Source organism: Lactuca sativa, chromosome 1 (genome assembly GCF_002870075.4).
Source record: "Lactuca sativa cultivar Salinas chromosome 1, Lsat_Salinas_v11, whole genome shotgun sequence".
NCBI lineage: Eukaryota > Viridiplantae > Streptophyta > Magnoliopsida > Asterales > Asteraceae > Lactuca > Lactuca sativa.
This window is the reverse complement of record NC_056623.2, coordinates 31504867-31525430: the sequence shown is the minus strand read 5'-3', so window position 1 is coordinate 31525430 and position 20564 is coordinate 31504867. Positions and strand designations below refer to the sequence as shown.

Below are 20564 nucleotides of genomic sequence, written 5' to 3'. Positions count from 1 at the left end.
TTTTCAAGAAAAGATTATGATAGTATGATAATTTTTTTTGAAAATAATTAGTTGGGTAATGAATATAAACTCCGAAGAACCGATGCAGAAAAAAAAAAAAAAAAAAAAAAAAAAAAAAAAAAAAACCTCGAGATTCATTCCTCGGAGTTACCTCCACGGAGCTCCGCAGAATCTACTATAGTTCCGCGGAATGGCTCTTGAGTTTTTTTTATATACATTGATTTAATTACGATTTTGCCATTCCGCGGAGCTACAGTAGATTCCGCGGATGTAGCTCCGTGGAATGCATGTCTATACCCGGAAATGTCCATTTTCGTGTCTAAATTTTGAAATTACCCCCTGTTTTTTTACTATTACCGGTATTTTCCCATACATGGGAGAGGGTTAGAGTAGAATAAAGGAAAAAAATGAAAAATGAAAATGAGTTGGAAATGCTCTTAGGCATGAGTAAAAATCAATGTTATAAAAACCGGTTTGAACCGGCCGGTCGGACCGGTTAAACTGGGAACCGGAAGAGGGAGCGGTTCAACTATTACCGGTTTTACATTGATTTCTGAACCGGATTGAACCGGTCGTTTTTTAGAAAAAACTTGTTGAACCGGTCAAAATAAACCGGTTAAACCGAAAAAAAACACATGAAAAAGAACCATTTACATAATAAACTTTGGTGATTTTTTTCAAATCTATTTAGTTTTCTCTAAATAAAAACATATAGTAAATGTTATAGATTCTTTTGATGTGTTTGTATTCATCAAAAACTATATTCGTTTCGGTATTATACTTTATTTTCTTTTTGACGTATCGGGATTGATTAAAAAACTAAAACTTATGGTTATGTGTTATTTTAATGTATTTGGATTAACCTACAACTTATTTTTATGTGTATTTTTAATGTTTGAACTTGTAAACATCAAATTCATAATTCTTATATGTATGTATGTGTAGGAAAATAGAAAAAAAATATGAAAAATATAGAAACCGGTTCACCCGGCGGTCGAACCGGCTAAACCGGTTGAACCGGGAACCGATCATCATATCGGTTCAACTAAAAAACGGTTTTTAAAACATTGGTAAAAATTTATAACTGACTTATGATCATAAGACTTTATTTTATCTAAGTATTTTATTTATCTATAATATATATTATGTTTTATATATGTATTACAATTACAAACAAAGAAAAAATATGAATTTGCAAATTAGGTTTAGGTCATATAAAAACACATTTTGATATATTAACATTATTTTTATATAGTTATACGTTTAAATTTATAATATTTTTATTTTACTAATCGAACTCTTAAAGTTTTATACCATTTTTTATTATAGTTTTATTACATGAATTATTGTTGTTTCAAAGATACAAATACAATATTTGATCAAATGACACTAAATATGATAAAGACAAAAGAAAGTTATCTAATTATATTTCCACCACCTCAAAAGATATTTCTTTTTCTATTATGTATTTTTTTTTATATTTTTTATGTTACAAACTAATGTTAAGTTTATAAATTACTTCTGTGCAGACCTTTTGCGACATAATCAATACATATTATTATTATTATTATTATTATTATTGCATACGGTTGTCATGATCATCATTGCTTTGTATCTATTTTAATTTTAATTTAATTAATCCGTTATAAAGTATTTCTGATGATATCACTACACTTATTTTATCTTTTCGTTTTCTTAATATATATATATATATATATATATATATATATATATATATATATATATATATATATATATATATATATTACATGTATTTTGTTACATTATCTATATTTTTTCTCAGTGCTTTCTGATTTCAAAAGCAATAGTCAAACACTCTTATCAAGCAAATATACATATGTTGTCGGTAACAATCCAAATGTCAACCCAAATATATCATGCGGATATCAACGTACACGTTTCCAGTCTACTTCTAAATATAATCTGCAAAGTTCATTAGTAAACAAACCTAAAGACAAACGAAATCATAGAAAAAATTATTTGGATAATATAAAATCCAATGATATGTCCACCAGATTGAAATATACTATGTTGTCTATCATGTAATTTATCCACTTTTATCCATATAACATTATTTTAAATAGTTTATTAATATATTTCTTTATGTCTTCTGTTTGTTTCTTGTGTCATAACTAATACATGTCTATTAACTAATGTTGTTTTTATTTCATAGCTAATATGCATCATGTCATCAATGTTTCAACTATACTTCCTATTTTACCATAAGAACTCCATTATCATTCTAGTGGTATGATACATTTATTTGCATCTTAGTTTTTGCTACTATATATGTTAGTTAAAATAGTATGATTATATATCTTTCAAGTTATAGTTTTATCACTTTATTTTCTAAATTCATTACTAACAACCAAACACAGACACATGGAATGGACAAATATTATATATTGCCTGATGACATAAGAGCCACAAATTCATCAACAATCAAGTTTGCAAGCCACTTCATCTTTGACTGCAAAACAATTTAAAAATACAAATAAATTTAAAACGTTATTATGATTATTTAGAAATTTATTAGTTGTTCTAAATATATACTAATAAATATGTTTGGTATTTTTATAGGCGGATGAAATATAACTTGAACCAAGATTTGGTTGTCATGACATTATTCACGTGAAGACCTATGGATGGGTTAACAACACCGACAAACCCGATTATGTAAGTAATAGTTTGTATTCATATAAATTAGTGCATTCGCAGCTAGTAGTGTTAACCATTCGCATTAAAAAGATATTGGAGATGATGATTTCAGTATTTGATGCACAAAGTGACAAAGACATCACGAATAATCCTAATCTTCGTCTTTAGTGGATGGGGTGAAATTCGTAAGCATGTTTGTAACGTCCCAAAAATACCGAGTAAAATTTTCATTTTAACTAAGTCAAAACCATTAATTCATTATTCCAAAAGACGATTAGAGTAAAAGTATTATCAAAACATTAGAGTTAAATCATAAACAATCATGGCAAAATAATCTCTAGGGGATGAAGTGCGATCAAACCGAGCCCTTCCTTTTGAAACCAGAAGTACCTGAAACATTTTAAACATAAACCGTAAACACAAAGCTTAGTGAGTTCCCCAAAATAGCACATACCATACATATATAACAACTCGAAGCTAAACTGAGTCTATTTCACCCATGAGTCTATTTCAACTCCTTCGGTATCTTTCAACCGATACGGGTGTATTACACTCCGAGTTAATTTCAACTCCTTCGGTATCTTTCAACCGGTACATGTCTATTTGACCCCTATATCTAAGTAGATCACATCAATAAGAGTCACAAAGACAACAAGCACATACATGCATATCAACAAGCGTCACAAAGACAACTATCATCCTACAAACATAATCTAGTAGGCTGACATTGGTGCCTTTGATCCACGAGTACAGCTACCTCATCATCAGAATAACTAACCCAAACTTCCTAAAACCAAACCGATACCAGTCCTTAGTCAAATACTCAATTCTACCCAAGTTTAACCAAAAGTCAAAATGGTCAAAAAGTCAATGACCAAAGTTCACAAGGTCAACGATCAGCTTAGTCAAAATCAACGTCACGTCGTGACCATTCCTTGGTTACGTCGTAAGAATGCAACGACAAAACAATCACAATTTTGGGCATTATCACGTCGTGAAACATCCTATATCACATCGTGACTTCTGGTTAGAAGGCCAAAATCTTGATTAAGAGCTTAATCTATTCAGACCAAGGCCTATAACCTCATATATATTTCTTAACTTCCTAATGGATAAAGTTTCCAACTTTATCCACTAGGATGGTCCAAACAACCAAGATCTAGTCTTTAAATCTCAAAGGGACCAAGAATGCATCTTTATTAGCTAAATCCATTAATTCCAAGTCTCCAACCTTCACGTCGTGTCGCGTCTCCTGGCGATTCGTGTGACATCCTCAAATTCATGGTCATTTTAAAGAAAATTATTTATGCTTGTTTTAAAATCAGAGTATCATTTTCAAAGAATAATATTGCGGAACTTGTTCCCAGATAACATGATAATTATATTATCAAAGCATTTCCGAAGAAATGTATTTTATTTATATTAAAAATTTGAGACATCGTCGTCAATACATAAGCATAAACAGACTTTAAATTAATTTACACTAATGATTTACATCTCCTTGAATCTCTCAGCAGAACGTATCTTTAATGTCGCTACCTATGATACAATAAACTGAGTGGGTCAGGTTGGAAAACCTGGTGAGTACATAGGGTTTTCAACCCACAATAATAAAGTTAATTTGTTTCTTCACATACTTCATGTCAAACAATTAACCCGATTACCCATCCCCATTATCTTCTTTATTGTTAAGGATCTACCATAAGAATCATCTATTCTTCAATATTTATTCCTAAGGATTTTCCTAAGGAATAGGCATGAAGTCCATCGCTGTCAGGGTTTATCTGACATGCACTAAGTCCATAGTTGCTGATATTATCTATTAGGCACTAAGTCCATATTTGCCAATGTTCACTTATAAGGCACAAAGTCCCTAGCTTACAGGGTTTATCTAACAGTCACTAAATCCATAGCTGTTAGGGTTTTTAGAGTATATCTGGTGAACATGTAGTTCAAAAACATCTACATGTTGTAGCGCAGCTGCCAAGGTTCATCTACAGGGCACTAAATCTATAGCTGCCAGGGTTTATCTCATTTTATTGACAATATTATTTTACGAAGTCCACCTATAATACATGTCAATGGGTTTTTAGAGTACATCTGGTGAACACATTGTTCACAACACTACATATTGCGAGTATGCTAGTGTTCCACTAGACTGTCTAGAATAGGCAGTGGTTGTCATATGTACTCTGCTAGATGATTGGGCCATCGCTTGGGCCATCGATTCTCATCATCTATATCATCTTTCGTCTCTCGTCATTCATCTCATCTTTCATCTCTTATCTCATCTCATATTTCATCTACCCATCTTTACCCATCATAATTATAGGTTTAAAATACATATATAGTTTTAAATCAAATAAAACATGTATATTTTGTTCATCCAATATAGATACCAAGAACACATATAATATACACACATAGAACGTAATTTATATTAAATACTTCATATTTATGTGTAAGATAAATGTAACTATGCACTTACTTGTTAAAGCGATGACTCGAAATTCAGGCAGCGCTTCACTTCTAACAATTGTCTTTTTTTTTATGAAACCTAGTATCATTATCATTAAGTCCTAGTCTATTATTTATTGCGACCAATTATTAGTCTAGATTCATCATTAACTCAAAGTCTACTTCAAGATCTATCACGTAAGGAACAACCAGGTAGGATCACATCGGAGGTAGGATCCGTTTGGTATACGAAGTATACTGTTTGGAAATCCCACGTTAAACACCACACTAAATCACAGCCTAGACATCATCCTCGTAAGTATATCAACCAGTATAACGACTTGGAATCACTGATAAATCTTGTTTATAGGTACTTAATAACGATAATGAACTTAAACAGAAGTTATACTTAAATTATGGTAAGCATAACTCGCTTACTGGGGGTTTAGCGAGGAGTTGGGCTATTTGTAGGTAGAACTTATGAGCCTATACGGAAGAGGAAGGCCACTGAAGGGCAGACGATGGGGGCTTCGGGGAAGAAGCCCAAGGGATCCGATGGTAGGCCGAAAGGCCAGTCAGGGCGGGACCGATGTGGGAAATGCGGTTGGTCACATGAGGGAGTTTGTCGCACTGGGTCGGGTTCAGGCTGTTATAAGTGCGGCAAGGTGGGGCATTTTGGCAGAGATTGTACTACCCCTGCTTCTGTGATTCAAACATCAGACCTGATTTGCTTCCATTGCAATCAGAGGGGCCATAAAAAGGCCAATTGTCCTAGGTTGACAGCAGCAGCAGCAACAGCGCCGGTAGTGGCGCCAGCGTCGACGACAGCACGGGTTATGGATGGCCGGAAGGTCAAGTCAGAGGCTCCAGTGGTTCGGATCCAAGCATTTTAGCTGACAGCCGAGGAGGCACGCGCTGTACCCGATATGGTGACGGGTATGATTCTTCTCCTCTGATTTATTTGTATGATGTTATGATATTGATATGTGCTCTGTGTATATGCGTTTATGATCGTTCCATGTGAACGGTATCCCAGTTCAGGTGTTGTTTGATTCAGGTTCTACCCGATCATTTGTCTCTCTTGCGCTTAGCAAGAAGTTTCCTGAGTCTTCAGGCATGTTGGACTACCCTCTAGAGGTCGAGATTGCAGACGACCGATCAGTGCGAGCATCGGAGGTCTACCGAGATTGTGTTTTGAGGCTGTTCAAGGAACGTTACCTGGTAGACTTGGTTCCCATACCGTTGTGGGGGAACAAGGTTATTATAGGCATGGATTGGTTGAGCCCCAATGGGGCAGTGATAGATTGTGCACATCAGTTGGTACGGATCAGGACCCCAAGTGGGGGAGAGTTGGTAGTTCAGGGCGAGAGGCCACGACGAGGACCAGCTGTATGTTCAGCAGCGAGAGTTATGCGCTACCTTCAGCAGGGTTGCACAGGGTATATCGCGTATGTTATGGACACCCGGGAGGCGGGTAAGGCGACAGTGGGCGATGTACCCGTGGTGCAAGAGTTTATGGATGTATTCCCCGAGGAGTTTCCTGGGATACCTCCAGAGAGGCAGGTGGAGTTTAGGATCGACCTAGACCCTGGAGCGGCTCCGATAGCCAAGGCGCCGTATCGGTTGGCTCCTCTTGAGATGCAGGAGTTGTCTACACAGCTGCAGGAGATGTTAGACAAGGGATTCATTAGACCGAGCAGTTCACCCTGGGGAGCCCCGATTCTGTTTGTGAAGAGGAAGGACGGGTCGCATCGGATGTGTATAGACTATCGGGAGCTGAATAAGGTAACGGTGAAGAACCGTTGCCCACTCCCGAGGATCGATGACCTCTTCGACCAACTTCAGGGAGCATCTTGGTTCTCCAAGATTGATTTGCGATCAGGGTATCATCAGATGAGGGTCAGAGAGGAGGATGTGCAGAAGACTGCTTTTCGGACATGCTATGGTCATTACGAGTTTGTGGTGATGCCTTTCGGGCTCACCAATGCTCCTACCACGTTCATGGATCTCATGAATCGCATGTGCCGGCCGATGTTGGATCGGTCTGTGATTTTTTTCATTGAAGATGTCTTGTTTTATTCCAAGACGCGAGAGCAGCATGAGGAGCACTTGCGTGAGGTTCTGAGTACTTTGAGGATGGAGAGCTTATATTCTAAGTTCTCAAAGTGTGAGTTCTGGTTGCGTGAGGTGCGGTTTCTGGGGCACCTTGTCAACCAGGACGGGATATCGGTGGATCCGGCCAAGGTAGAGGCCGTGATGAGATGCGAGGTCTCGAGGTCTCCATCCGAGATTCGGAGCTTCCTAGGATTGGCAGGCTACTATCGGAGATTCATTCAAGACTTCTCCAAGATAGTCGTACCCCTGAACAGGCTGACGAGGAAAGCCGTGGTTTTTCGTTGGGGGCCCGAGCAGCAGTCCGCATTCGAGACGTTGAGTCAGAGATTGTGCGAGGTGCCAATCTTAGCCCTACCAGAGGGCATGGAGGATTTTGTTGTGTACTGCGATGCGTCCATCTCGGGTTTGGGCGTAGTGTTGATGCAGAGAGGGCATGTTATTGCTTACGCTTCGAGGCAGCTGAAGCCTCACGAGGAGAACTACCCGACGAATGATTTGGAGCTGGGGGCTGTTGTGTTCGCCCTCAAGATTTGGCGTCATTACCTCTATGGGGTTCGTTGTACCATCTACATGGACCACACGAGCCTGAGGTATCTCATGGACCAGCTGAATATGAACATGAGGCAGCGTCGGTGGCTTGACGTGGTAAAGGATTATGATTGTGAGATCTTGTACTATCCGGGGAAAGCCAATGTGGTGGTTGACGCGCTTAGCCGCAAGGCAGCGCCGATCCGAGATATCTGCCTAAGGATGACAGTGGTGACTCTGCTGCTGGAGCGGAACATCGGAAGAGTGAGCGGATTGTGGGGCAGGTATCCTCCTTCGACTATGATAGTCGAGGGTTATTGACTCTTCACCGTAGGGTCTGGGTCCCTTATCATGGAGGCATGCGCCAGGTTTTGATGGAGGAGGCGCACAAATTCCGGTTCTTCGTTCATCCCGGGGTGACGAAGATGTATAGGGATATTCGTCTGGACTATTGGTGGCCCTGCATGAAGCGGGATGTGGCATGGTACGTGGAGCAGTGCTTGACGTGCAGGAAGGTCAAGGCTGAGCATCAGAGACCGAACGACAAGATGCAGCCGTTGGATATTCCGCTATGGAAATGGGAAGACATCATGATGGATTTTATCACCAAGCTTCCCAAGATCGCGCAGGGAGTGGATTCGATCTGGGTCATCGTCGATTGATTGACCAAGAGCACCCACTTTATTCCGATTCAAGAGAGCATCTCGGCCGAGAAATTGGCCGATATTTATATCAGGGAGGTGGTGGCACGGCACTGAGTGCCATTTTCGGTGATTTCGGATAGGGATGTGCGGTTCACATCCAGGTTTTGGAAGAAATTCCACGACGAGTTGGGTACTCGTTTGCATTTCAGCACCGCCTTTCACCCGCAGACGGATGGCCAGAACGAGCGGACCATCCAGACTCTGGAGGACATGCTGCGGGCATATGTTTTAGACTTCGGAGGTAGCTGGGATACCTACCTTCCGTTGGCGGAGTTCTCGTATAATAATAGCCATCATACGAGTATCAACCGTCCTCCCTTTGAGATGTTGTATGGGAGGAGATGCAGGACCCTGATATGCTGGGGCGAGGTTGGCCAGAGGGTCATGTGGAGCACCGAAGTAGTGCTCAAGACCACAGAGAAGATTCAATAGGTCTGGAGCAGGCTTCAGACTGCTCAGAGTCGGCAGAGAGAGTTATGCCGATAAGCGTCGATCAGACCTGGAGTTCCAGGTCGGGGATATAGTTCTCCTGAAAGTGTCGCCTTGGAAGGGTGTCACCCGATTCAGGAAGCAAGGCAAGTTGGGTCTTAGGTTTATTGGACCGTTTAGGGTTGTAGTCCGGGTGGGCAAGGTGGCGTACCGGCTGGATCTTCCAGCCGAACTCAGTCAGATCCATAACATTTTCCACGTCTCCCAGCTGCGGAAGTGCCTAGTGGACGACTCAGCGGTGATACCCTTGGAGGACATTCAGGTTGATGACAGCCTGAATTACATTGAGCGGCCTGTAGCGATCCTTGACTGGAAGTCAAAGGATCTGAGGAACAAAAAAGTGGATCTCGTGAAGGTGCAATAGCAGCACCGGAAGGGGTCGGAGTGGACTTGGGAGCCGGTGGACGAGATGATGGAGCATTACCCCGAGCTGTTTCAGGAGCGAGCAGCAGACTTCGAGGACGAAGTCTAAAACAAGTTGGGGAGATTTGTAGCACCTGCTTCTTAGTACGTATTCTTGTATTTAATTCTTTTAATGATTTGCAATTTTGGCCTTGGACTCAGCGAGTCGAAGGACTGACTGGTTGAGTAGAAGCGGGATGAGACGCGGAGTTTAAGTTGTGGACTCAGCGAGTTGGGTCTCGGACTCAGCGAGTAGCCGCTGTCTGGACAAAAATCCTAATCCAGGGGTTTACACCCTATTTAAACGACCTTATGCAACCTCCATCACTCCTTTATGCTCCCAAACACCCCCTCACTGAAATCCTAACCGTTTTTGAAGCAATCTAAGCCTTGTTGGTGGATTTTGGTGCTTGTGATCTTAAGAAGGAAGGAGAGAAGATTGAGGAAGCAAGTAGAGATCAAGGGAACCTGAGTTAGTGCACCTTCTTTAGCTCATTGAAGGTAAAAAGCTGTAACCTTGCTCATTCGTTTGTTAGATCCTTCTTTGGGGAGGTTTAGGGCTTTTACGAGCCATTTTTGGTGGCCAACCATGTTTGCAAACATGGTTGGGGTTTTAAGCTTCTGAATCACATCATGAAAGGAGTCACTAGGCAAAATTGGGTTGCTTTTGCACCCATGAAAGGTCCCATGTGCCATATGAACTTGTTTTATGTCCTTTTGAGCTCAAAGTCCCATGCAAGCACGTAAAGTTTGTAACTTTACGTGCTAGATCGATTGTAGAAGCTTGGATCTATCTTTTGATCAAAGGATGTACATCAAAAAGCAAAGATTTAGGGTATGGACATGACCAACTCGGCGAGTCCATTCTTGGACTCGGCGAGTCTAGGGGGTTCTGTCCCATTTTGTTGAGGGTCGAAAGGACCCAGTTGAGTGTGGAAAGGTTTTAAGGGGGTCTCCGGGGAGTGACCCAACGTTATGGACTAAGCCATTGAGTATCAGTTAGGAAGTGAACTCGTTGAGTCAATGCCTAAATCGACGAGTAGAGACGGAAGTAAGGACAATCGATTGGATATGGACTCGGCAAGTTGGCAAGCCAACTCGGCGAGCCGGGTCAACTGGAAGTTGACTTTGACTTTGACTTGCTTTGGTTTGGAATCGGTCAGGGGTAAAATAGTCATTTTACCCTGGAAATAGTATCAATGTCTGATTAAGTGTTTTATGGAAATATAGCCGGGGGATCACTGGAGCAGCTGTCAGACATTTGCGGATCAGCTTTTCAGCAGCCAACCTTTTGAGGTGAGTTACCTTCTAGTAGGGGTGGGTCTAAGGCCACAATGCCGGCCCACCAAGTAGGAGTATTTTAGAAGATGATTGTCTTTGTGATAATTGTCTTGGTATGAATACGTGTTTGGTTATGAGATATATCTGTATGATATGTTACGTGTATGATAGGGATAATTTTCCCCTGACAGTGGTCCTTAGGACCGAAGGGTAGTTCAGTACTCGGATATGTCTGATTGTATATATGCTTATACCTTGTTGTTGTATGCTAGTAGTAGGGGTGGAATAGACCCCAGTTACCGGTTGAAAGATACCGATGATTACCGGTTGAAAGATACCGATGATGAATACCGGTTGAAAGATACCGATGATGATTACCGGTTGAAAGATACTGATGGTATTGTATGGTATGTGGTATAATGGGGGAACTCACTTATAATAACAATAAACTTTTTTTCTAGCTCGTCCCGAGCATTTGAGGATATTTAAATCCTCAGGACCGGCTCTTAACAAGGTTTAAGTGAATGAAATGATTCCACTCTTAAATAGTTCCCAACAATGTTTATATTTAATAAAGAACTAGATTATAACCCGTGAACACCACGGGTGAGAAATTTAAAAATAATTTTAATTAAATTGTAACTTAAATATTGAATAATCCTAATAAAAATTTAATAAGTAATAAATAAATATATATTTTTTGTTTCATAATAATATATAATGATTGGTTAAAATTATGAAAGCATAGTGGTTTTATTAAATGGGCAATTGTATTTATAGATATCTTAGAAAATTATCATTTTATAAAATAGAATATAGATTTAAATAAAACGAAAACAAAAATTGATATAATTAATAAAGTTGTACAAAGAGGTTTGAAAGGAGAAAAGACATTTATTCACCGAAGCCTAACTTGTTATTCGACTTATTCACCAATTAAAAAATGCAAAATAATAATAATAATAATAACAATTGGTTATTGATTTATTTATTCGAGATAGTAAAATAAAAAATAAAAGGAATTAAAATCTTATTACCTCAAGGCCCATAGGCGCGATGAATTAGAACATAAAAGAAAAGTGCGTCGTGTGTGTCATGTGTTTCATATACGATCAGAAGAAAGACAAAGAGGAAGGGGAGCCATAGTCGGTCTCCTTATTGGCAAAGATGGTTGCAAAGTAAATGGGCGAAAACCCTTTTCCCTCCTCTTCACGGGGGATTCATGGAGGATTGAAACTAAGAAAAAGAAGCGAGAGCAGTGGTGAGGGTGGTCGACGGGAGTGTTACACTCGGCCAACAGAGCCGCCGGTGGTCTAAGTGGAGCTGGTGGTGATCAGACTCCTTTATTGTCAACCTTAAGCATCTAATTTTTGTCATAATTTCAATATTGAAAGGTAATATCGAAACCCTAGAATTGATAATTTTTATTAGGATCCTTAACTTATTTATAAAGAAAGGAATTGGTCATTGAAGGTTAGGCTACCCACTATTAGAAGCTTAATTTCAGAAAAATATTATGAAGTTGTTGTTTGAGATATATGGAACTTCACATCCTATTTCTCTAAATTGTTCAACTAATGTACATTGAAATTGATGTTGGAATCTCGAGATATATAATCTTATAGTTCTCATTATGTATTTTATCTAAGATCCATGATGCCTAAGTAGTGAAAGACTTGTTTTGGTTATTATAGACATAAAAGTCATTATTTATACAAAAGTTTGTCATATTTTTATTATAAGTGATAAAAGTCATTATTCATGTATACACACCTAAAAATGCAGAGCAAGTCAAAGTTAAATGTAGCATGGTCCGAACTACTTTTATGTGTTAAAAGACATCCATCTTTAGCGATCTTGCAAGATACACTGTCAATGCAACATCTATGAAGAAAAAAGCTTTCTGAAAAGGCAACAACATCAAGCTTTTGTTTTTGAATCTATTTAACAACTGTTATTAATACCTGAAAATACATTTATATATTTATAATCATTTTTTGTTAAATTTTAAATAGGCTGCGGATAAGGACGAAGGAAGATTAGGGTTGATAGTTCCATTGAAGTTAGATGAATAACAGTTAAACAAAGAAAAATTAAAAAATTAAAGAATTACATGTAGGTTTCTATAATGCATGCAAAGTTAGGTGTTGTTAGCAATTGTTGAGAAAGTTGAAAAGTACATTGCTATTATAGACCTAACAATGTGTTCATGTTTCGATATATTAATCTTTTTCTGTTTTGTTTTTGATACAGAATATGGACAAAATAGAGAATGTCAACTGTCCGGTTGTAGTCATACATGTAAGTCAATTTTCTATTTTGTTGTAATGTTGATTACACCGAATACAATTTTAACAGAATGTTTAAGTTTTCAACTAAAAAGTATGTTAAAAGAGTTTTTAAAAAATTGTTACAATAGAAAAGTATGATTTATGAAATCACAATTACACCAATCATGCTAAAAAAAATACAATAAACTGGCATTAGTTTTGTAAGGGAAAAATAAGACAAATATACCCTTTGTGTATTAGTTATGAAAAACAATAAAAAGAAATGCTAACAAAGTCATGTGGCAGTTGAGGGGGGAGGGGGTTAAAGTGGATAGCTGCATAGGCTTCAATTTTTTTATATTATATATATAACTTATAATAACAATAATTTTTTTTTCTAGCTCGTCCCGAGCATTTGAGGATATTTAAATCCTCAGGACCGGCTCTTAACAAGGTTTAAGTGAATGAAATGATTCCACTCTTAAATAGTTCCTAACAATGTTTATATTTAATAAAGAATTTGGTTGTATAGTATGCAAATGCGACACTGTATTTTTATGCCATTGTAACCGGATTCATTGATTTAATCTTTATTAGTAGTACGTATACTCATTATAATTATTTAAACAAAAAATTAAATTATTGTGGTAACATAAAAGGTCTTTATCGGGAGAATATAGGAAATTTTGTTTAATATTTGCGTAGTTATTGATCATTAAACCAGTAGATAATCTATAGAGTACTTAACAGTCATTCTGTACGTTACTAGGCGACACTTCGCCTCGCACATTATTATATATACACACGCTCATCCATCTGGTTTCGTCATAATTCCAGCAAGCAATTTTGTATGTTTATTCATGCTTTAATTTCAATATTAAGAAGTTCAGTTCCATAATCCTTTTCTTTGTAGATATTCTAATTTGTACAATGGGGGGATGTTCGTCCGAGGAAGTTTTCCAGAAACACTTTTCTTGGTTGGAAGGACAGGAAACGGGAAAAGTGCAACCGGAAATAGCATTCTAGGGACAAATGGTTTTGAATCAAGGCGTAGTTCTTCAAGTGTAACAAGTGTTTCTGAGCTGAGGAAAGCTGTACTTGCAGATGGTCGAATACTTAACGTGATTGATACTCCTGGTATCTGCAAGACTTCAATAGTATTGTTTCAATTCTAATAGTTTTGTAGGAGACGCATATATTTCTAACACTGGCTTATATCCTGCAGGACTGTTTGATTCTTCTGTTGATTCTGAAATTATTTCCAAGGAGTTTGTCGGTTGCATTGATAGTGGCATGGATGGTATTCATGCTGTTCTGGTTGTGTTTTCAGTTTGTTGTCGGTTTTCAGAAGAAGAAAAAGCTGTAAAAAGTAGCTTGCTAGCTTTGTTCGGAAGGGAGGTGTACAATTACATCATCATCGTTTTCACTGGGGGTGATGAACTGGAAAATGATGGCAAAAACTTGGACGATTTCTTATGTGACTCTCCAGAAGCATTGAAGGTTAGTAGACAATAAATTTTGTTAGCTCTGTATCTTGTAGACTTAGTTGGTGAATTGATGGTTAATTAATGAAAGTCAATTCTTGTTATATACAGGAACTCCTTTCTTTATGTGAAGGTCGGTGTGTTTTGTTTGATAACAGGACAAAGAATCCAACCAAGAGAGCTAACCAAGTACAACAGCTTCTTTCTGGAGAGTCACATAAGAAATCGTCCAAGTTTTTGCACAATAAACAAATAGAGGAGCAGGAGCCGAAACAGCAAAAGGAAGAGGAGAAGAAACAAAGTGATACGCGCACCATACATCCCGTGAATCAAAAATCATCTCGTACAAGGAAACCAAATCGTGATCCCTCATTTATCTATTAGGATATCCACCATGCATTGAACATATTAGAGTTTAATGGATTAATCATCATCGTTTTATGTTCTATACAATTCTACATTAATTTTCTTACAATGTTTTGAATTCTACAAAGTTCAAGGAAATGTATTATTAGTGATTAAAAGGTTTTTATTTTCCGTTGAAGAGTTTAATGGTCATTAAGTTTCATATCCACTAGATGCAAACATGACATCCCACAATGATAACATTTAATCCATCGAATGTCAATTAAACATGTCACATCTTTCAATTCTCTTATTAAACTATGCATTGTGGATGCTCTAGATAAAAATCAATTTAAAATATATGCATAAATATAAGATTTCCACCTTAAACTTTTAGTTTCTTTGATTCCTTTACCTTATTATTTTTGGTATATTTCTAGCCCTCCTCACCACTTAGTACCGTGTTGGACTGTAATAACTTTGTACTTTGAAATGTACTTTTGTTACATAGTAACATATCAATTGCCTTTTAAGGGTGTTGTTAAAATCCAATTCAATAGATTTGCCCAGAAAGGATTCGCGGTGCAATTTGTCAATTTACTCGTCACATCGATGTAAAACTTTTATTGTTAAATTTAAAAGCTTTTAGTCATGTATGATCCATTTTATAGAATCAACTTCAATGAGGTTTTTCAATTGGCAGAGATGACTAGTGGTACTATCTTTTTTCTTATTGGGTGGTGATAATGGTAGAGTTCAAGCTAGAAAACATACACCGTTTTGAAAGTGTTGGTGCAAGCATCATAACTTAACAAACTACAAGTATCATTGTTTTTGTAGGTCCGTTTTGAAAGTGTTGAAGTAGTTTTGATATAAGATGTCTTTGTAAGTAATGCATTGGGTGCATTGTATGAGAAAGTTGGATGTGTTGATGATGTAGTCAAGGTATTCCATCAAATTCCTTAAAGAAACTTGGTCACTCAACTCATCAATTTATGGATTTTCAGACAAGGAATTACCTAAAAAATCAATATAATCTTGGGGTTCTTGATTTGAGAAATAGTTTGACACCTAATGTTGCTATCATAGTAACTTTGCTAGTACACTTTGGTTGTCAAAAAAAAAAATTATTCATCGTACTTTTAGTTATTTTAAAAAAATGATTTATCTATATTACTATTAAATTAAAGAAAAATAGAAAATATCATCTAATTAAAAGAAGAGCAAGATTGTAAATTTGTATTTCTTTTAAATTAGGAAAGACAAGATTGTACATTTGCATTACCCCAACTTGATATTGTCTTATTATGTTGGACAATGGCTTTCCCATTGTTAATAATTATAGCTTAATTGTTCATTTCTTAAGCAAACAAAGACGTCACCAACTACACATATATTATCTTTTGTGTTCATTCAAAGAGTTTATGAACGTTTGGATATACGTTTGATTTGTTTACCCCTAAATTTTAATAATAACTTTAAATTTAAAAATATAAATGTTAAATGACATATTAATTCAAACTAGGTGTGAGACCCATGCATTATATGGGTTTATTTAAAAAAAAATTAAATATGAAATTTTAACAATTTGAGAAGTTTGAATTTATAAGAAAAATGAAAAAAAAATTAAATTATTAAAATTAATGAGACTTTAATACATTTAATACATTACTTATATAAATCATTTCTAATAAATACCTTACATATTAAATATGAAATTTTAATTTAATAAAATAAAATTTTCAATAAAATGACAAGTGGAAAATAGTAAATTCAAAAATTCTAGAAAATGCCATGTGTCCAAATGAAAGAGAAGATGACACGTGGCAAAAAAAAAAAACCTTTCATTTATTAAGGAGGATGTGAACAAATTATTGAAATCGTTCATGTGGTTCGGTAGAAACTACTAGTTTGGTCCCTAAGTTTTGTTTTGCACTCAAACCGTTCTTTAGTTATGATTTTATTGCATTTTACGTCCCTTGTAGAATTGAAAATACTATATTGTCCTTTGTATTTTATTTTTTTATTTTTTATTTATCTATTAATTTACAAATATAACTTAAATAAAAGATAATATATGATCCCACTGCCAACCCACCTATTCATCCTCATACCCTCACCCTTAACCCTAACACATTTTTAAGACACTATCTTCCTCTCCATCTCTCAGCTCCGACAACACCTCTGACAATATCTTCGACTCTGACGACACCAAAGCCACCGGTAACCACCACCGGTATATCCGTATTTTCCTTTTCCGTCACTAAGATCCTCCTCCCTCTTCAACCCTAAACCTTGGAAGTCAGCCCCTCATTACCGGAACCACCAGACCGTCTGGGAAAGTGGGAAAGTAACTGAACCCTATGGATTGCCGACAAAAATCGCGATGTCGCTTCTCTTCACTCTACTCTCTTGGTGGAAACTGTTTCCCTTACCATCTATTCCGATTTGTCCTCTCTTTGCCATACATTTTGTTTTTATCATCTTCCTGAACAAGATATGTTTGGCGATGGTTGATCACAATGGTGGTGGCTTCCGAGTGACGGTCGTGGCAGTATATCTATATTCGATGGTGGAAGATTCATGACATCGTGGCGGTGTTGTCTTCTTGGGAGACAGTGACAACAAATCTGAATCTGGATGTGTTAGCTTCATGGTTTTTGTCTCGTCTGAGAGGGTGGTCGTGGTGTGTGGTGTTCGTCGATGTTCTAGTCACGTCGGAGCTATTACTGGGCAGAAAGAAAAAGCAGGGGTGAGATCTGGTGTTTGTTGGTGTTCTAATCTCGTCGGAGTTTTGGTCTTGCCATAGGGAGGAGATTTTCCAACAGAGTTATTGGTGGTGTATGGTTGTGTTGGATTAGGTGTCTAAGCCCATAACTATAATTGATATGTACTTGACCCGATAGTAGCATGGTCCATTTCGGGTTGCATTCACCAAAACAATTTGATAGGATGGATATCTGAGAAAGAAGTTATTTGTGATATTAATATATTATAAGTGTAATATATTAATTGAGAAATCATATTATTTAATTAGTATTGATCAAAAATTATTTTGGAATTAATTTAGTGATCAAAAGAGACTAATTAAATTAACAGGGGCTGATTATGTAAATTAGTGATACATATAGTTTGTGCCAACTGCATTGGAAGTCGCTTTTCAGATGATGAAAAAGTTGTGAAAAGTAGGTTGCTCATTTTATTTGGAAGAAAAATATATGATTACATGATAATAGTTTTCACTGGTGGGGATGAACTTGAAGACGATGATGAGAGCTTAGAAGAGTTTTTACGTGACTCTCCCAAAGCATTACAGGTGATGTGTGCCAATAATTAGTGAACAGTCATTGTGTATATATTTATTAAATTTACTCCTACAAGAATTGTTGCCTAAAGTTGTATGCTCTTGACGATTCTATGCTTCTGATCATGTCATTTTTATTTTGTTTTGTTTCCACTAGTATGATTACAATGACAAGTTTATTGACATTTGACAAGCATTTTTTGTTTCATGAAACTCTTCGTATGTGTGGGATTCTGTGTGTTCTTTTTGATAACAAGACAAAAGATCCAACTAAAAGATCAAATCAAGTACAAAAGCTTCTTTCTCTTGTAAACATGGTGTCGGAGAATAATCGAGAAAAACCATATATCAATGAATTATTTACTGAATTTAAGGTGAAACTTATTATTATCATGATTATATTAATATTTTTGTGTAATTTACTTGACTATTATGATAACTGATATTTGATAAGACCTTGCAATGTCACACGAATACATATCAGTGTCTGACCAATAACTATAAATGATTATCTAAGTAGTCGTCTTGTCGATACCCCTTTTAAAAAAGATTAGGAGTATAATGTTATTCGTTGACAGGTTGATTTGAAACTCAATGAGACAACTTAATTTAAAGCTTGAGGAGAGGGATGCTCAGCTGATGACCAACCAGAAGATACTGAAGGTAAAACTTATTGCTCAATACTATATGTTATAGCAAATTCACACTTGACATATTCTGACAAGATCTTGCAATTTTCACACCAACAATATTTGCTTTACATAAATGGACCAATGAACTTGATGAACCAGTAATGAGATCATATCACTGTGTGGCAACTGACAAGCAATTTAAGCTATTCTTTGAAAAGTATTCCGTACATGATTATCTTGGCTTTTATTACTTTTGTATATATTTCAAAGACTATATGCCAATTGGTGTAGCAACTAGCATGTTTTTGCTAGAGTTCTAATTTGTGGTGTTTTCGATTAACAGGTTGAGTTGAAATTCAAGGAGACAATTTTAAAGCTTGAACTAATATTGACTGAAGAGCGAACTGCTCGGCTGAAGATGCAAGAGAATGCTAAAGTTGCTCAAAAGAAATTAGACGATGAGATACATAAGGTCAAACTTATTATTATGTTATTCCAAATTTATAATTTAACAATTCATTCAGACCCACATTATTTTATTAACAGAAAATAGACAAGGGAAGTTGATGATGAACAAGAGATATTAGCTAGCAACGAGCAACTTAAGCTAATATTAGAAATGTCATTCTTACATGATTATTATAAAGCTGCTCTAAAGAAATCAGATGAGCATATACATAAGGCGAATGTTCATTACTTTGTTATTGCAAATAACATAACACACACCAAATTGGGTATCATGTTTTGGATTTGTACCTTTATATATATATATATATATATATATATATATATATATATATATATATATATATATGGTTTTACTGGTGGACAGGTTAAGACAAAGCTAAAAGAGAAAACTTTGAAGCTTGAACATCAATTGGTAGAAGAGCGGACTGCCCAGATGAAGATTAAAGAAGATGCTAAAGTTGCTCAAAAGACATCAGACAGGAGATAAGGAAGTTGACAGAACACTACAGAAAGCCAAGCAAAAGGAGAAGCAGTTGAGCTTGCTTTTTGCTTAGTGAGATTGATAATGAATGTTTGTAGTGTTTGAGGGTTTTGGATGTTTATAAATTGATGATTGGACTTTATGATTGCTAAGAACCAAAATGCAATAACATATATAATGAACTCAAAATATGAAATATATAGATCTAGAAAAATGTTTATTACTGAACGAACTGAAAATAAAACAAATCAGAAAGGATAACAGAATGGTTAACCTTCCGGCCCAAGCTATTACTAGCCGAAATCTTTCTAACCACCGACGACCGCCACTTTTTTTCTCTCAGAAACAACGTCTACAACCATCCTTCTCTTTGAGTTTCAAGTCTACTTTGAGAAACACTCTCGGACGGACCGAAATGTAACATCCCGGAATAGCAAGAGTAGAGTTGAAGGGCTAAAAGTGTTATTTGGGAAAGAGCGACTCGGCGAGTCCATGGATGGACTCGGCGAGTAGAGTCGCGGCTTGGTCGCGTGTTAAGTAGCCGACTCGGCGAGTCGATGAGATGGACTCGGCGAGTAGGCGCTGAGTGGAGAAAGCCCTAATTCTCGGGGTTGAGCCCTATTTAAAGAACATTATATCCTTCCCCCAGCCTCTTTATTCCCTCTTGAAGTCCAGAAACCCTAGAAAGTGTGATTGAAGAAGATTGGAGTGTATTTGGAGCATTGGAGGAGTTTGTTGAAGGAATCTTGTGAGATTGAAGGCTTGGGGCAAGGGGCTTTGCTTGGATTCGAATTTCATTGCAGTTGGGGCGTCCATTGGAGGTAACATCTCGTTCTTGGATTGATTGTATGTTGTTTCTTCATTTTGGGGTTTGTGGGATCTAGTCTATGGGTGAAATTGGAAGTCTAGAGGTTAGATCTGAGGT

General features: G+C 36.9%; 1 protein-coding gene across 1 annotated transcript; it reads left to right on the top strand.

Annotated features, from left to right (window-relative positions):
- The first annotated feature begins 13863 nt into the window (after positions 1 to 13863).
- LOC111913591 (immune-associated nucleotide-binding protein 9) lies at positions 13864 to 19645 on the top strand. The gene is made up of 7 exons (XM_052765334.1): positions 13864 to 14062; positions 14151 to 14425; positions 14521 to 14710; positions 17991 to 18070; positions 19034 to 19162; positions 19244 to 19378; positions 19523 to 19645. Exons 1-7 carry the CDS (start codon positions 13864 to 13866, stop codon positions 19643 to 19645), a joined length of 1131 nt encoding a protein of 376 aa, XP_052621294.1.
- The last annotated feature ends 919 nt before the right edge of the window (positions 19646 to 20564 follow it).

What these genes read in the sequence shown, in the direction of transcription:
- LOC111913591 (XM_052765334.1), top strand. Translation starts at nt 13,864, where the DNA reads ATGTTCGTCCGAGGAAGTTTTCCAGAAACACTTTTCTTGGTTGGAAGG. An exon ending in ACTCTCCCAAAGCATTACAG is followed by an intron (nt 18,071 to 19,033) that starts GTGATGTGTGCC and finishes TTCGATTAACAG; the next exon opens with GTTGAGTTGAAATTCAAGGA. An exon ending in TAGACGATGAGATACATAAG is followed by an intron (nt 19,163 to 19,243) that starts GTCAAACTTATT and finishes AACAGAAAATAG; the next exon opens with ACAAGGGAAGTTGATGATGA.